The sequence below is a fragment of the Lynx rufus genome, unplaced genomic scaffold (assembly GCF_022079265.1).
Source record: "Lynx rufus isolate CCGP_SWC_20201006 ecotype Redwood Valley unplaced genomic scaffold, mLynRuf1.p SCAF_5, whole genome shotgun sequence".
Taxonomy (NCBI): domain Eukaryota; kingdom Metazoa; phylum Chordata; class Mammalia; order Carnivora; family Felidae; genus Lynx; species Lynx rufus.
Genome location: NW_025814867.1, coordinates 87,476,005 through 87,490,044, shown reverse-complemented (window position 1 = coordinate 87,490,044; position 14,040 = coordinate 87,476,005). Strand labels below are relative to the sequence as shown.

Sequence of the window (14,040 nt, the reverse complement as noted above, 5' to 3'; positions counted from 1 at the left end):
CTCGGGGTCTGGCCCGCAGGCCGGGGCGGGGGTGGGGGGTGGGGGTGCTGGGTGGGTCGGGCAGTCGGCTTCTCCCCGTTAGTCCGGTCCCAACCAGGCACTATGGGACCGGTGGCTGTAACTAGCCCCGAGTCCTCCCACCGGATGGAGCGGCCTCCCGCCGCGTCCCGCGCCCATGGTCAGCAGGGATGCCCCGTGCCCCACTCACCCGCCCGGGTGGTGTCCGTCAGGTCATGGTTGGCCGCTCCCCGGGGAAACTCCCTCAGTTTCCGGCCGCTCAGGCTCAGCACCCCGGTCACAGCCGCCTCCTCTAGCGCTCGATCGAGGGAGCGGCTCCACGAACCCGGGCCAGGACCAGTACCTGCTCCGGAGCTTGGGCCGCAGTTAACACCGGAGAGGTTACCTCCCGACGCTACAGGGCCAGAGTACTCTGCAGCCGTGGCCACAGCGACCAAGCCCGCGGCCGCCATTTCCCAGCCGACAACTCTCCGGCCCACGGCTCAGCGCATGCGCTGCCAGAACTGATGGGTGGGCGGGGAAAGGGGCAAACAGACCCCGGACGGTTGTCTTGATGCGCAGGGCTGCAGTGGCCCTCCGCACATCCAGGCTCTTGCCTCCGCCTGCATCGAGGTTTTGAAGGGAAATCAAAAAGGAACTCACAATCTTGGAGCACCCCCTCCTCTGGCTCCCAGTACCATTTTCAAAAATGCCCCTACAAAAATATCTTTCAGTGTTCCCCACAAAAACTTCCGTGCCTTCCTCCCTCAATACTGAAGGATTCGATTAAGCATTGAATTAAGGTTTACCATTCTTGCTACCAGAAACCTAGGCAGTGAGAAGAGGGGACCCTGGGATACGACGTAAAACGTTTCCCCAACTCTGTCATTCTATACAGCAAGTGATCTAGATGGAGACGTGCTGTTAACTGTTATTTTCGGAAAGGAAAATAAATGCCAACCTGGCCCCCAAATTCCATAATCTTCATTGAAAGGGTATATAAATGTTTAGGGCCACCCTTTTATAAAATAGCTCTGAACAAAAATAAAACACATTTTAAATAGTATTTGTCCTTTAGGCAAGATTTTATTGTTGAACAAATCAGGATGAACGGCATTAAAATCTAAATTTTTTGTCTAGAACCAAAAGTGAGGGGAAAAAAATGATCTGACCATAATCTAAATGTGAGAATTAGAGGTAGAATGGAAGAAATGATAAAACCCAAAATCATTATTGAAAAACTGGAAACTATCACTTCACTTTAAATCAATTAGGGCTGGAGCACCTGGGTGGCTCAGTCGGTTAAGCGTCCGACTTCAGCTCAGGTCACGATCTCGCAGTCCGCGAGTTCAAGCCCCGCGTCGGGCTCTGGGCTGATGGCTCAGAGCCTGGAGCCTGCTTCTGATTCTGTGTCTCCCTCTCTCTCGGCCCCTCCCCCGTTCATGCTGTGTCTCTCTCTGTCTCAAAAATAAATAAACGTTAAAAAAAAATTAAAAAAAAATAAATAAATCAATTAGGGCTCATCTACTTTGTAACCAGTCTCCAGCATATTCTTTTATACATTTAAGCCATTGCTGCTACACTGATGTAAATTTCCCCTACAATGAACCAACTAGTATTTGTGGGAAATAGATGAGACTGTTAGAGCTCTTTTCCTAGATTACAATCTAATTATAGAATTCAGACAAACATACCAATCAGAGAGTAGGACAACAGAAAAAGGGCTGAGTAGGGGTAGCTGGGTTAATCTATCAGAATTCAAAGAAAGGGATCTGCATCATGGATGAATGAAATTTTGGAAAAATCTTAAAGACTATGAAATAGGCAATAGTAGGAAGGTGAGAGGAGTATCAGCACGAACACACCCAGGTATGATTTATAATGGTACATGTGTATTTAAGGCCACAAGCCAAAAAGTTCATGAGACAGCAAAAGAAAACAAGGTTGAAAACCCTATTCATCAAAGCCCAACTCTTCTACGAAACTTTGGTTAGCACTTCCCCCAACTCCTACATGGAAGAGACTGTGAAAATGTTTAATCTCAGTAACAAAGCTGATTAGTAACAGCTGCTCAGAGTTGTTCTATGAATTCTTACCTTCTAGGTTCCTCAGCAGCAAGTTCCATGACCAATTATCAGTATCAAGGTCTGTTATGAGCATGGGTCATTGCAATGGCAAGTGATTTACCAGCTCAAAAAACATTTATCCAATATATGAACTGCTTTTTTGTTATTCTGATCTAAAATTGTTTTGCTCTTCTTAAGAAAGATTTTAAGCTATTTTAAGAGAGCAGGATCTCATTCTGTATTTTTTTAGGAAATATTTCAACTATAGTGACTAAAAGCATAATCATATATTCCATATTAACAGTTACCAGATATCTTTATAAAATGCACCATTATGTCACCTGAATTTACCTATTACCTTCCACATTTACACTAAATTCTTCTAACAAGTTCTTCATAATACAGCCTCATTCTTCCTATCTACCTACACACATATCTCATTATAATTGCAACATAACATGCTAATCCTGGTCTCTGAACTTCTGATCAAGTTTATAGATTGATCTTACCTTGTCTATTCAACTAGATTTTAAGGTCCTTAATATGTTAAACTCTAATTTTCTTCTATACCAGAGCTGAGTATCTTTTTTTTTTTTTTTTTTTATAAATTTTTTTTTCAATGTTTATTTATTTTTTTGGGACAGAGAGAGACAGAGCATGAACGGGGGAGGGGCAGAGAGAGAGGGAGACACAGAATCGGAAACAGGCTCCAGGCTCTGAGCCGTCAGCCCAGAGCCCGACGCGGGGCTCGAACTCACAGACCGAGAGATCGTGACCTGGCTGAAGTCGGACGCTTAACCGACTGCGCCACCCAGGCGCCCCAAGAGCTGAGTATCTTAATAGGAACTAAGTAAGGATGAGTGGAAGCAGAGACAGAAGATGGATTATATATAATACAGCAGAGGTTATGTACTAATACAAGAGAGACAGCTGGGAGGAAAGGGAAAAAAATTTTATTGAGAACAGGGTAGATAAATCTGTATTTGAAGTCCAAAATAAAAGCCTATGGATATGAGGAGAAATATATATAAATGAGAACAAGTCCTAGGTAAAGAGAGACTGTAAGAAAAGGTAGATCAAGGAGTTAATTTTAAGACTTCTAAGGGGATTTGAGCTCTCATCTGCAAAGGTAGAATATGAAGGAATTCTCATCCTACTCTCTCAATCTCCATTAAAAAAGTGACAAGATCATCTTGTGAGAATGAGATAGAGGAAATGGAATCACTGTGAGGATTTCACCAAAGTGTCTAGCGATGAATAAAGATGATGAGAAACAGGTGCAAAAAAGCTATGAGCAAAAGGGCTATAAGGACATAGAATTTATTCTATAACTGCTCTGTGGTCTAGAAGCAGGAGCTGAAAAAAATTGGTAGTGAGGGTTATTGAATGTTAGGAATTGATATAGAGAAGTTCCTTGCTTCTTCCTATTTTACAACTGAAAGTTAACTCACTGAAGGAATACCAGGGGCAAAATTTTCACTCAAATCTCGTTTTCAGCTCTGTATCTCACTATCTCATGCAGAAATAAAGTCCTTTCCCCCTTCATCTACTCGCTAGAAATATGTTATGGTCACTCCTTTAAGACTCCGTTTTTACGAACTCAAAGCAATGGGATTAAAATCTTGACTAATCCTATGCTCTTCAAATGTAAAGCATAGAAACTAGCTTGCTAAATATATTCAATAAATGTTCCTTCCCGGATTCCTTTAATAAGCAGACAATATGATTTTCTTCTCATTAAAGGAAAGTGGAAATAGAAGTAGAAATTAGGTATCTACACACTATGGAAATAGTTTCCTATTCATCTTTAAACATCAGTAAACCTCTTCTGAAATACAACACAATGAATTTCAGCTCCAGGACGGTATCACACATTTCCTTGTTTCAACAAGCTTTTTGGGGGCACCTGGGTGGCTCAGTTGGTTAAGTGTCCGACTTCAGCTCAGGTCATGATCTCGCAGTCCTTGGGTTCGAGCCCCGCGTCGGGCTCTGTGCTGACAGCTCAGAGCCTGGAGCCTGTTTCAGATTCTGTGTCTCTCTCTTTCTCTGACCCTCCCCTGTTCATGCTGTCTCAAATATAAATGTTAAAAAAAATTTTTTTTAATAAAAAAATAAAAGCTTTTTGTATTTGATAGAAGTAACATAATGAGGGAGAAAAAAAAGACATCAGGAGTCAATAATTTATAAGAAAATCTTTAACTCCCTAACAATGGCTGACAACAGTCCAAAATTCTTAGTGTGAATGCTTGGGGTCTGTTGGTATCATTTTTTAAAAGGGAATAAACTCCAAATTGATCTACATAAAAATAATTTGCTTTAAAAGGAAGCTTAAATCACGTGGGTTTTTTTTTACAGTAGCAATAAAACAATCATATAATTCTGATGAAAGTTCAAAAATATACTAATCAGAAATAAAAGAATCATTTCCTGCCCTGATACTACCTGTATTCAGAATGTATGGTATTCATTCTCTGTAGTGCAAAGTCAGCTATTTTTTGTCACTCATACTTTCTTATTGAAAATCGAAATCAGGACAATAATTACCCTGACACACTAAGAAACAAAACAAATGAGCTAAGGGGAAAAAAGAGAGAGACAAATCAAGAAACAGACTCCTAACTACAGAGAACTGATGGTTACCAGAGGGGATGTGGGTGGAGGGATGAGTGAAACAATTGATGGGGATTTAGGAATGCACTTGTCATGATGAGCACCGGGTGATTAAAATTAAAATTAAAAATTATCCTGACACTGTGTATACTGTGTGAATTATAAAGCCACTGACAGCAAACTGGGATATACATATCTATTCTAACAGAAAATAATCAGTGGGCAATGAAGCTTGTAAGTTTGTTCATACTTTGGAAGTATTTTATGATGTGCTTATAATTAAAATTATGAAATCTATGCCTGTTAGAAAAAAATACATAATGTGTGATCAGGAACACTGACCTTTTCTAAGAGGTCTATATAACTTGAATACAAAAGTAATGAAGTCTCAATAATTATCACTGGTAGAGTAGATTTACTTGCCATACTAAAAATTACAAATGCTAAAAGCATTGCAATTACCACTTCTCAGATATCGGACAAGCCAAACATCATTCCACTACTCTCTGTGGGTGTTCAATTCACAGAAGCAGTTTATTATGAGAATTAAATTAAACTGAGAATTAAAAGACCTGAGCTCAAAAAGTGACATTGACACATACAAGTCTTGAAAAGCTGAGCCTCACTTAAATAAAACATAGAAAGGAATTGAAATGGATGATCTTGAAGGGCACATCTAGCTTGAAATTCTGCACTCTAAGTAATGAGTCTTTAAATCATGCTGGCTACTTACTTCTTGGTTGGAGCTCATGAATGAAATGGTCAAAAGGCAGTTAGAATATGAGTGTAGACTGATTTACCAATTTAATTGGTTAGGTAGTTTTTCAAACCCTAAAAATTATAAATCACTACAAAGTTCTTTGTAACATAGAACAATCTAAAAACCACAACTCAATCTTTATAGCTAAGAATAAATGTGAGACCTGTAACATTTTATTTGTTAAAAATGAACAGCTTCAGAATAGATCTAAATTTGTAACTTTTCCAAAAAACACCAAAAAGTACAGTGTAAAGCATCTCCTCGTTAAATACAAACTTATTTTTGTGATGCACTGCATCAATGTTTTGCATACACCTTGATGCAAAGGAAATTTTAAGTTGTATCCTGTTTAAAAAAAAAATTTAAGAACTGAAAAAGGATGACCACAACCACATTCCAAGAAAGGAAATTTTCTTCCAACAAAGCATATTCTTCTGTTTATACACAGCATGTTAGCACTCAAGAATTTTAATTTAGTTGTAACAAAGGCAAAATTTTATATTTAAAAAGAAAATGAAATTAGAGATGTATGAAGAGCAAATGTTTAATATACCAAAGACACTTTGTTGTTTGATGCAGTTAACGTCAATATTTGGGGCAATTTTTAAGGTTTTCGAGAAAAATGGCATTAATAATAGCTTTGTACAATATTTAAAATAAAAAAATGAAAACTTTATACCATATTTTCACAAACTGTTCTAAAGACAGCAAATTTGTGCTCAGTTGTTTCTCTTTTGCTTTAAAATAATCTACCAGTAATTCTAAACCAGTCTAAAATAAAATGTACTATTCACGGATGAAATCTAAGCATTTGTACTTGCAAAAATGTTTTGCAATGAGTCCTTGGCCTAAGGAGACTAGAGCTTATTTTCAAATTGTGTGACTGGCTTCCAATAATCCTTTATCAGTAGACTTACTGGCAAAATACCAGATATTAAGGATCAGATTTAATTCTTTGGTATAAGCATGAAACTGTTGATACTTTTCCGTGGCTAACATAAACCAAGTAACTCAAGAAGCATGAGAGAAAACAATGAAGTCTAATATACAATACAAGGCAGGCAAGAGTGATAACTTAATGTTATGTTTTGTTTTGTTTTACAGGAAAAATTAACACCAATACACTCTAGGGAAACTAACACCTACTTAGAGGTTTCAACATTACAGCAAACCAAAAGGTTAAACTTCAAAATGATTGAACTTGTAGTTGGAATATTTTGCTGCATTTTGGCATTATACTGTAACTTATAGTATATAACCATCTGAAGACTTTCAGCACTAGCTTGGCACAACAGATTAATTCCTCCAGAGTGTGGGAGGAAAAAAAAAAATACCCTGACTATAAATGCCTGAACTTTATACAAGAAAGGTATAAACCAAGATCACAATGTAACTCAATTACCATTTTGTCTTTATGGCATATACAAGTATATTTTTGATTCTGAAGCTTTATACTGTTTAATTAACAAGCTTAAAAAGCTTATAAAATTTAACTTTTGAATAAGAAGTCTAGGACTTTATGGCTATTGATTTTATCATCAAAATATCTAAGGAACTCAATCCACCTTGATAATTATAATTCTTCTAAATATCATTTGAAGAATTCTTCGTGGACACTAGATTCAAGCCTATACTAAATCCACACAGTACACCTATGTCCTGGGTTTTAAAGTGTTTCACCTCAACCTGCTACTTCCTCTCCGGCTTTCTTCATTTACCAAACACAACTGTTAGGTTTTTACATTGGACCTTCTCTTCCAAGGCTCTATCAGATAATTTTGTAAACACACATTTATAGCTTTAAACATCAACACTTTAAACAGAGACTAATGCCTAAAGTCACATTTCTGGTTAAAAGTTCGATATTAAAGATTTATAACTCTGGAGAATTAACCTAAGGTCATCTCAAAAATGAACCAAATTCCAGATATTCCCATAAATCTTAAAACTCAAAACTGTAATTCTAATGTTTTTTTTTAATATCTCTAATGAAGAAAAGTCAACTGCACTTATTACATCAATACTATTAAAGGACAGGTGACAGCAACAAAGGGACCTACTCATATTTCTGAAGACCAAGATTTACCATGGCAAATAAAAAATGGGAAAAGCAATGAGATCCTAAATACCACTATAATAAAAATAAATCAGTTTCTATTTTTCTGTCTTCTTTCTGCTGCATGACGGACCAAAGAAGTCAAACAGAGAATTGTTCTGTCTGGGCCAACCATGAAATCTCAAGAACAGATAGGTATATTCCCTGTTATTCTTTCAGGGCATTATTTATACATGTTTAAAAAAAAAAAACTTCAAAAATAAAAATAAGAGTTATTTAGCCTTGTGAATATTTTGAAATAAAGTTTCTTCAATTTCTGTGATGAACTCTTCAAGCAATTCAACTTTTAAAACAGAGTCATCACTCAAAAGTCCCTTTGACTTGGGATCTATCCCACGGTTACAAAGCGGCTTCCTCCTTTGTTGAATGTGAGAGTGGCTCTTTGTTCCTTCAGGATCCCAAATCGCTCATTCAAAGTCATCCCTGTCTAGAGAAAACAAAACAAAACAAAACAATTAACAACTTGACTGTTGGCCATATTTGCTTAGAACAATAATGTGATCATAATGGTAATTCAAGGTAACAACAGCCAACATTTCCTGAATGTTTATGCATTCAAACTCATTTAACTCTAATAAAAACCATACGAATTAGGTGAATTGAGTGAAATTTAAAGAAGTTAGTTAACTTGCCTACTTGCAGCTCCAGAATTTAAACCAGGTAGTCTGACTCACATTCTCTATCTTCTAAACCATTCTAAATACCTACATTATGTACTACATAAAACACATTGCTATAATGCCCACAAGTCATACATCCAAGATTTTCTCTCAATTATTTTTAGGCTCTACAAACACTGCCACAAAATCTAGTGATGTCACTGATAAACATAAGAGTTACTGACACTTGTGAATATTTGAAACAAACTTTCTTGAATTTCTAGAAGTTTTTGGATTTCTGGGAGTTCATCACAGAAATTCAAACCAATTCAAATCAAAATCTGGTTTTTGATTAACAAAGAAAGCACACCCAAATTATATTTACCATTTATGAAAGAAGAGTAACCATGACAAAATGAAATAAAAAGAAGCAAAACAAATTTGGTCAGATTTCTATCCATACTTCATATTTTCAATTCCACATATTTTTACATCAATGGATACACAAAAAGGATTTAACAAAATCCAACATCCATTCATGATAAAAACTCTCAGCATATGAATAAAAGGAACTCCCTCAACCTGTAAATCTACTAAAAACCCATTGCTAAAATCATACTCAATGGTGAAACATTTAATGCTTTCTCCTCATGCTTGGGAACAAGGCAAGCATACCACGTTCTCATTATTTCTATTCAACATTGTACTGAAGGTTCTAGCCATCATAATAAAGAAGAAAAAGAAAAGGTTTAAGGATTGGTAAGGGATATGGAGAATTACATGACTGTTTACACAGAAAATCTTAAGGAATCTACAAAATTACTAAAAATAGTGAAGTGAATTTTAGCAAGATCACAAGACACAAAGTCAATATAAAAAATGTCAAATCTATTCCACAGTGAGATATATACCACTTCACAAGCACTTGGATGGCTACGATCAAATGACCGATAGTAACAAGTGTAGATGAGGATGTAGAGAAATTTTTAACTCTTTATACATGCTGGAAGGAATGTAAACAGTGCAGCCACTTTGGAAAACAAGTTTGGCCCTTCCTCAAGAGGTTAAACATATAGTTATGAATATGACCTACCAATTCCACTTGTACATATTTACCCAGGGAAATGGAAACATATACTCACACAAAAAACATGTACATGAATGTGCAGAAGAACCTTATTCACAATAACCAAAGAATGGAAACAGCCCAAATGTCTATCAACTGATAACTGAATAAATAAAATATGGTATATCCATTGATGGAACATTATTCAGCAATAAAAAGACGACACACTATAGATGAACCTTAAAAACACTATGCTAAGTGAAAGAAGCCAGTCACAAAAGATCACATATTGTATGTTTCCATTCATATGAATCCCCAAATAGGCTTCTCTATAGAAACAAAGTAGATTGTTCAGTGGTTTCCTAAGGTTGAGGAGACTTAAGATACCCTGTTTAATTCATTACATATTTTATTAATTAAAATATTCTCAATGAATGGCACAAAGAAACACAGAAAAAAAATTACCTGTTTTCCAACACTATTTATGTCAAATTGTAGGGGGACACCTTTAGGAACTTTCTTTACATCAGATTGCTCCCGTTTTGTCAAGAATGAGGGTACAGCAGTACGAGTTAATCGTGGTTTCTGAGTTCTATTGGAAAAAAATTAAAATGAAATCAGACAAGCTTAATAATCAAAAGAAGAAAAACAAATTATTTGGTACATAAGACATCTTGACTTGTACACATGTTCCATGTATTAAGGCTATTTTGTGTTCTCAAAAAAGTACAATAGTCTCCTCTTACCCATGGGGTTTATGTTGTTCCAAGACTGCCCCTCACCTGCCAGTGGATACCTGAAGCTGCATAGAGTACTGAACCCTACACATACTATATCTTTTTTCCTATACATACATACCTATGATAAAGTTTAATTTTTAAGAATTAGGCACAGTATGAGTTATTAGTTAACAACAACTAATAGTAAAATAGAACAATTACGACAACATACTGTAATAAAAGTTATGTGAATGTGGTCTCTCTCCCGCCCTCTCTCAAAATGTTTTTGTACTCATCCTTCTTGTGATGATGTGAGATGATAAAATACCTACATGATGAGACAAAGTGAGGTGAATGATGTAGGCATTGTGAGGTAGTGTCAGGCTACTACTGACCTTCTGACAATATGTCAGAAGGAGGACCATCTGTTTTCAGACCATGGCTGACTGGGTAACTGAAACCATGGAAAGTGAAATCACAGACAAGGGGGTACTGATGTACCTGGTTCTTGACTGACTCATCTGGAGACTAAAATTTATAATCACTCACAGAATACTTCTTTAAGTAGAACTAAATGTTTTCAATAATTTGGAATGACTGGTGACTTCCAAGTCTTGATCTTCTAAAATGAAGCAACCTCTGAAGTCTTAAGAGACTCATCCTATGTTTTTTTCATTTCATTTATTAAAATAGCTGGAGAGATCGAAAACTCCAAAAACCTAGAGAGTTTATAATGCAATAAACATAAGGGAATGGTTAACTAAATTAAGGTCATCCAGATAAAAGAACACACTATGAAGCCTTTAAAAAGAAGGTAGATCTGTATGTACCTACAAGTAAAGATGTCCAAACTGTATTAGGTGGAGGAGAAAGGAGCAAGTATGTATAGCATTCCCTCATTTGTTATTATACAAAAAATTTATTAATGTATAAAATACTTATTGTATACACACCAATTTAATAAAAATATGAAATTGTTAAAAGTGTCTACTTTGGGGGTATAGAACCAGGAATCAAGACAGCTTTTACCTTTAACTTTATACTATAGTATTTCCACTTTGTACCACAAGTATTACTCTTATCTTTGTCTCAGTTTATCTTAACTTGGACATCATGAGCAGAAGTCCAGTGCTCTTCTATTACCTTATATACTGAGAGACTATAATTTCTGACAATAAAAAAAGGACTTACGCTGGGCACTGCACTGCTCCAGGATTGTCAATGGAGACAGTCAAAATTCCTCCATTTGTGGTGGAAGTCCGCCATCTAGTTTCAAAAAACCAAAAATTTCATTAAAATGGAAGTTTATAAATCCTATAGCGTACTCCACATAAAAACATACATTTTAAAGTAACCATCATATTTTCTTAGCTTTTAAAAATTACTAAGCTCCACCATGATATAATTAATCAGCATGTTGAGTGTAGGAACTGGACACTTGAATTTATTAAGTATTTTTTCAGTGTAACAAATACACATACCTTAAAATAAATTAAATTAGTACAGAAAGGCTGCTAATGAAAAGTAACAGTCTCCAGTATTTTGTGCCCCCTCTGCTCCCCAGAGGCAGAACTTTCCTGCTCCCCAATGGCAGCACTTTTAACCTTGTTCTTACTGCTTGCTAGTTACCTCCAGTTGACTATACAAGATGCATATGTAACAATATTTTGCTATGATAAGGTTTTAGCTCATCACACTATACTCTAGATTCCCTACCTCCTTCTAAACATTTTGATAGCTATATCACTATTTTCCTTCCATTATAACTTTAAATATAAATCTTTCAGTCTCTTAAATCTCCTTTCTTTCAAAGACACCATTTCCTCTCGACTTTGTATGAAAGAAGAGTAGTACCTCTAATTCTTCTTTCCATCTCTTCTCCCACTTTGTACCTCCCATTTTTGTCAGCTCTACTTGTACATTCATGTTACTCAAAATCTGACATTTTCATTATATTCTGTTACCAAAATAAGGATTTTGTGGGGTTTTTTCCCTATAGATTCTCAAAGTTCAAGACAAACAGCACTTATATTATTATAATTATGTAAACATTGTTCACTGGAGAAGCAAATGGCTTATCATTTCTTTCCTTATGGTTTCCAATGTCATGACTCCTGTGCAAAAGAATACTGTCAACATCAAGTTCAAATACTTTTTTTTCTTACACTCTGCTCAAAATCATGCCCAACTTTAGCTGGCATATCTGGACCAATACCATGTTTTACACATTTTGTTTTCCAAAAAGTAGTCATAGTTTTAAATAGTTTAATCTTGAAAACTGATCATATTGATGGAATTAGAATGTTACAACTCACACATCAGAAGTGTAATTCTAACAGACAAAAAAATATTTTCAAAAAATCTTTATGGGGTAAGGAGAAGAAAAGAATATGTGAAAAGGAAAAATATCCTATTGTTTTTAAAGGGTTCACAAGTTTTCTAAAAGCTCTATTGGATTTTCTATTTATTCCCTGAATAGGTTCATTTATAGAAAAGCAGTTACAGAAAATAAAGAGCTGTTTCATTAAAATGGAATACTCCATTATCTTTTTTTTTTTTTTTAAATAAAGGGATGTATTTGGTGCTAAAACTCATTAACACTGACATGTGAAAATGCAAAAGGCTTTTTGGGGGAAAAAATGGATTTATTTTTTTCAGGCACAATGGTCAATATACTCTGGGGGTCTCATTTAATTTCTTCTGGACTGGGGCACACAGTAATCGGGGTTGCTAGTATTCTGGGAGTTTTGAAAGGACATCTTGAAAAACAAATTGAAACTTACTGACGAGTTCTCTTTGCTACTACATCGTCTAGCAGTTGTTCTGTGTTCAACTGGGCCTGAACCTGAAGGGAAAAAAAAAGTAGTAGGTCCCAAAAGAAAGCAGAGGGTTTGAATCTAAAAAGCAGCCCTGCTCTGTAACTTTATAACCCAGTATGATGTGTGTGTGAATGCAAGAGAGGCATGTGCCTATTCTGGCAATACCTCTGCTGAGGTTCCTATATCAGAACAAGTGGTAAAACATATTTATTCCTAAATAACATGTTAAGCTTGTAAGATGCTGCTACTGATGACAACAAAAGGGAGAATAGAAAAAATAAGTAACAAAAAGAACTAATCTGATGTCACGTTCTCCATATCCCAAACCCAACCCTTACCTCAACCATGGGCTATGCCTATGATTGAGGATTACCACTAAAGGTAGATGTTCAAGATCCTTTGAGTAAAAAGAAACCACCACCAAGGGGTTTTTATACCTTTAGGCCTCTTCTGAAAAGAAAAGTTGCCTGACGAGTATCTTTCTGATGACTTAATTTATTTCCACTCCTGCTAAAATTGGCCGGAATGCTATTTCTGCAACAAAAACAGATATATCATGAATAGTCTCAGCCATTTAACAACTTTCAAACATCCTGAGAATAAGCAAAAATAGTTAAATTCATAGGCTAGACATTTGAAGTACACTAAACATAAAGATTCTGAATTATTTCCTTATTTACACAAAGTTACTGTGATTCAATTTATAAATATCTTTCTGTAGCATACTACATAACAACCTAGTTAATTCTAATTATCTTCTAAATATTGCACTCGCTAATATTCTAACAGAAGATTTCTTCTGAAGACATTAAAAATAACAATTTTAATGCTATTTCCTAAACAGCATTGATGAAAAACATGTACGTACAAATTTACAGGATAAGTACAAAGAAAATCACACCTAAGCAAATCATAATCAAACTACTGAAAATCAAGAGAAAATCTTGAAAATAACATCTTCTATGGTTTTCTCTTCCATCTTCACTCAGAAACCTTTATATGTTAACATGAATCACATAGAAACTTACCATCTTATTCTTTCACATAGAGCAATGTACTCTCAATTATGTTTGACTTGACTTTCACCAATCCCTTTCTAATTTCTATATGAAGTCAGTAAAAGATGAGAAAACAAATTTTCATATTTATCTAGTTATTTATTTCTTATAAATACTTAACAGATCGCCTAATCTTACCTCCAATCTTAGACTCAAATGCAAAATTTCCCTAGCTAGCCTAATTAACATGGGTCATTAATGTCTCATATAATGGACAAGTTCTTATTTGC

General features: G+C 35.7%; 2 protein-coding genes across 7 annotated transcripts in view; both read right to left on the bottom strand.

Moving 5' to 3' along the window:
• LRCH3 (leucine rich repeats and calponin homology domain containing 3) overlaps positions 1–471 on the bottom strand; it is a 122,019-nt gene extending 121,548 nt beyond the window's left edge. For all 5 annotated transcript variants that reach the window (XM_047099342.1, XM_047099338.1, XM_047099339.1 and 2 more), the window contains exon 1: positions 209–471. In XM_047099342.1, coding sequence (XP_046955298.1) covers positions 209–470 — 262 coding nt within the window. In that variant the 5' untranslated portion in view covers position 471. The remainder of the gene's footprint in view (positions 1–208) is intronic.
• A 4,981-nt stretch (positions 472–5,452) lies between these two features.
• FYTTD1 (forty-two-three domain containing 1) overlaps positions 5,453–14,040 on the bottom strand; it is a 30,469-nt gene continuing 21,881 nt past the window's right edge. For both annotated transcript variants that reach the window (XM_047099612.1, XM_047099613.1), the window contains exons 5-9: positions 13,190–13,286; positions 12,717–12,778; positions 11,125–11,199; positions 9,680–9,806; positions 5,453–7,976 (exon numbers count right to left, since the gene is read on the bottom strand). In XM_047099612.1, the coding sequence (XP_046955568.1) occupies positions 7,878–7,976; positions 9,680–9,806; positions 11,125–11,199; positions 12,717–12,778; positions 13,190–13,286 (460 nt within the window). In that variant the 3' untranslated portion in view covers positions 5,453–7,877. The remainder of the gene's footprint in view (positions 7,977–9,679; positions 9,807–11,124; positions 11,200–12,716; positions 12,779–13,189; positions 13,287–14,040) is intronic.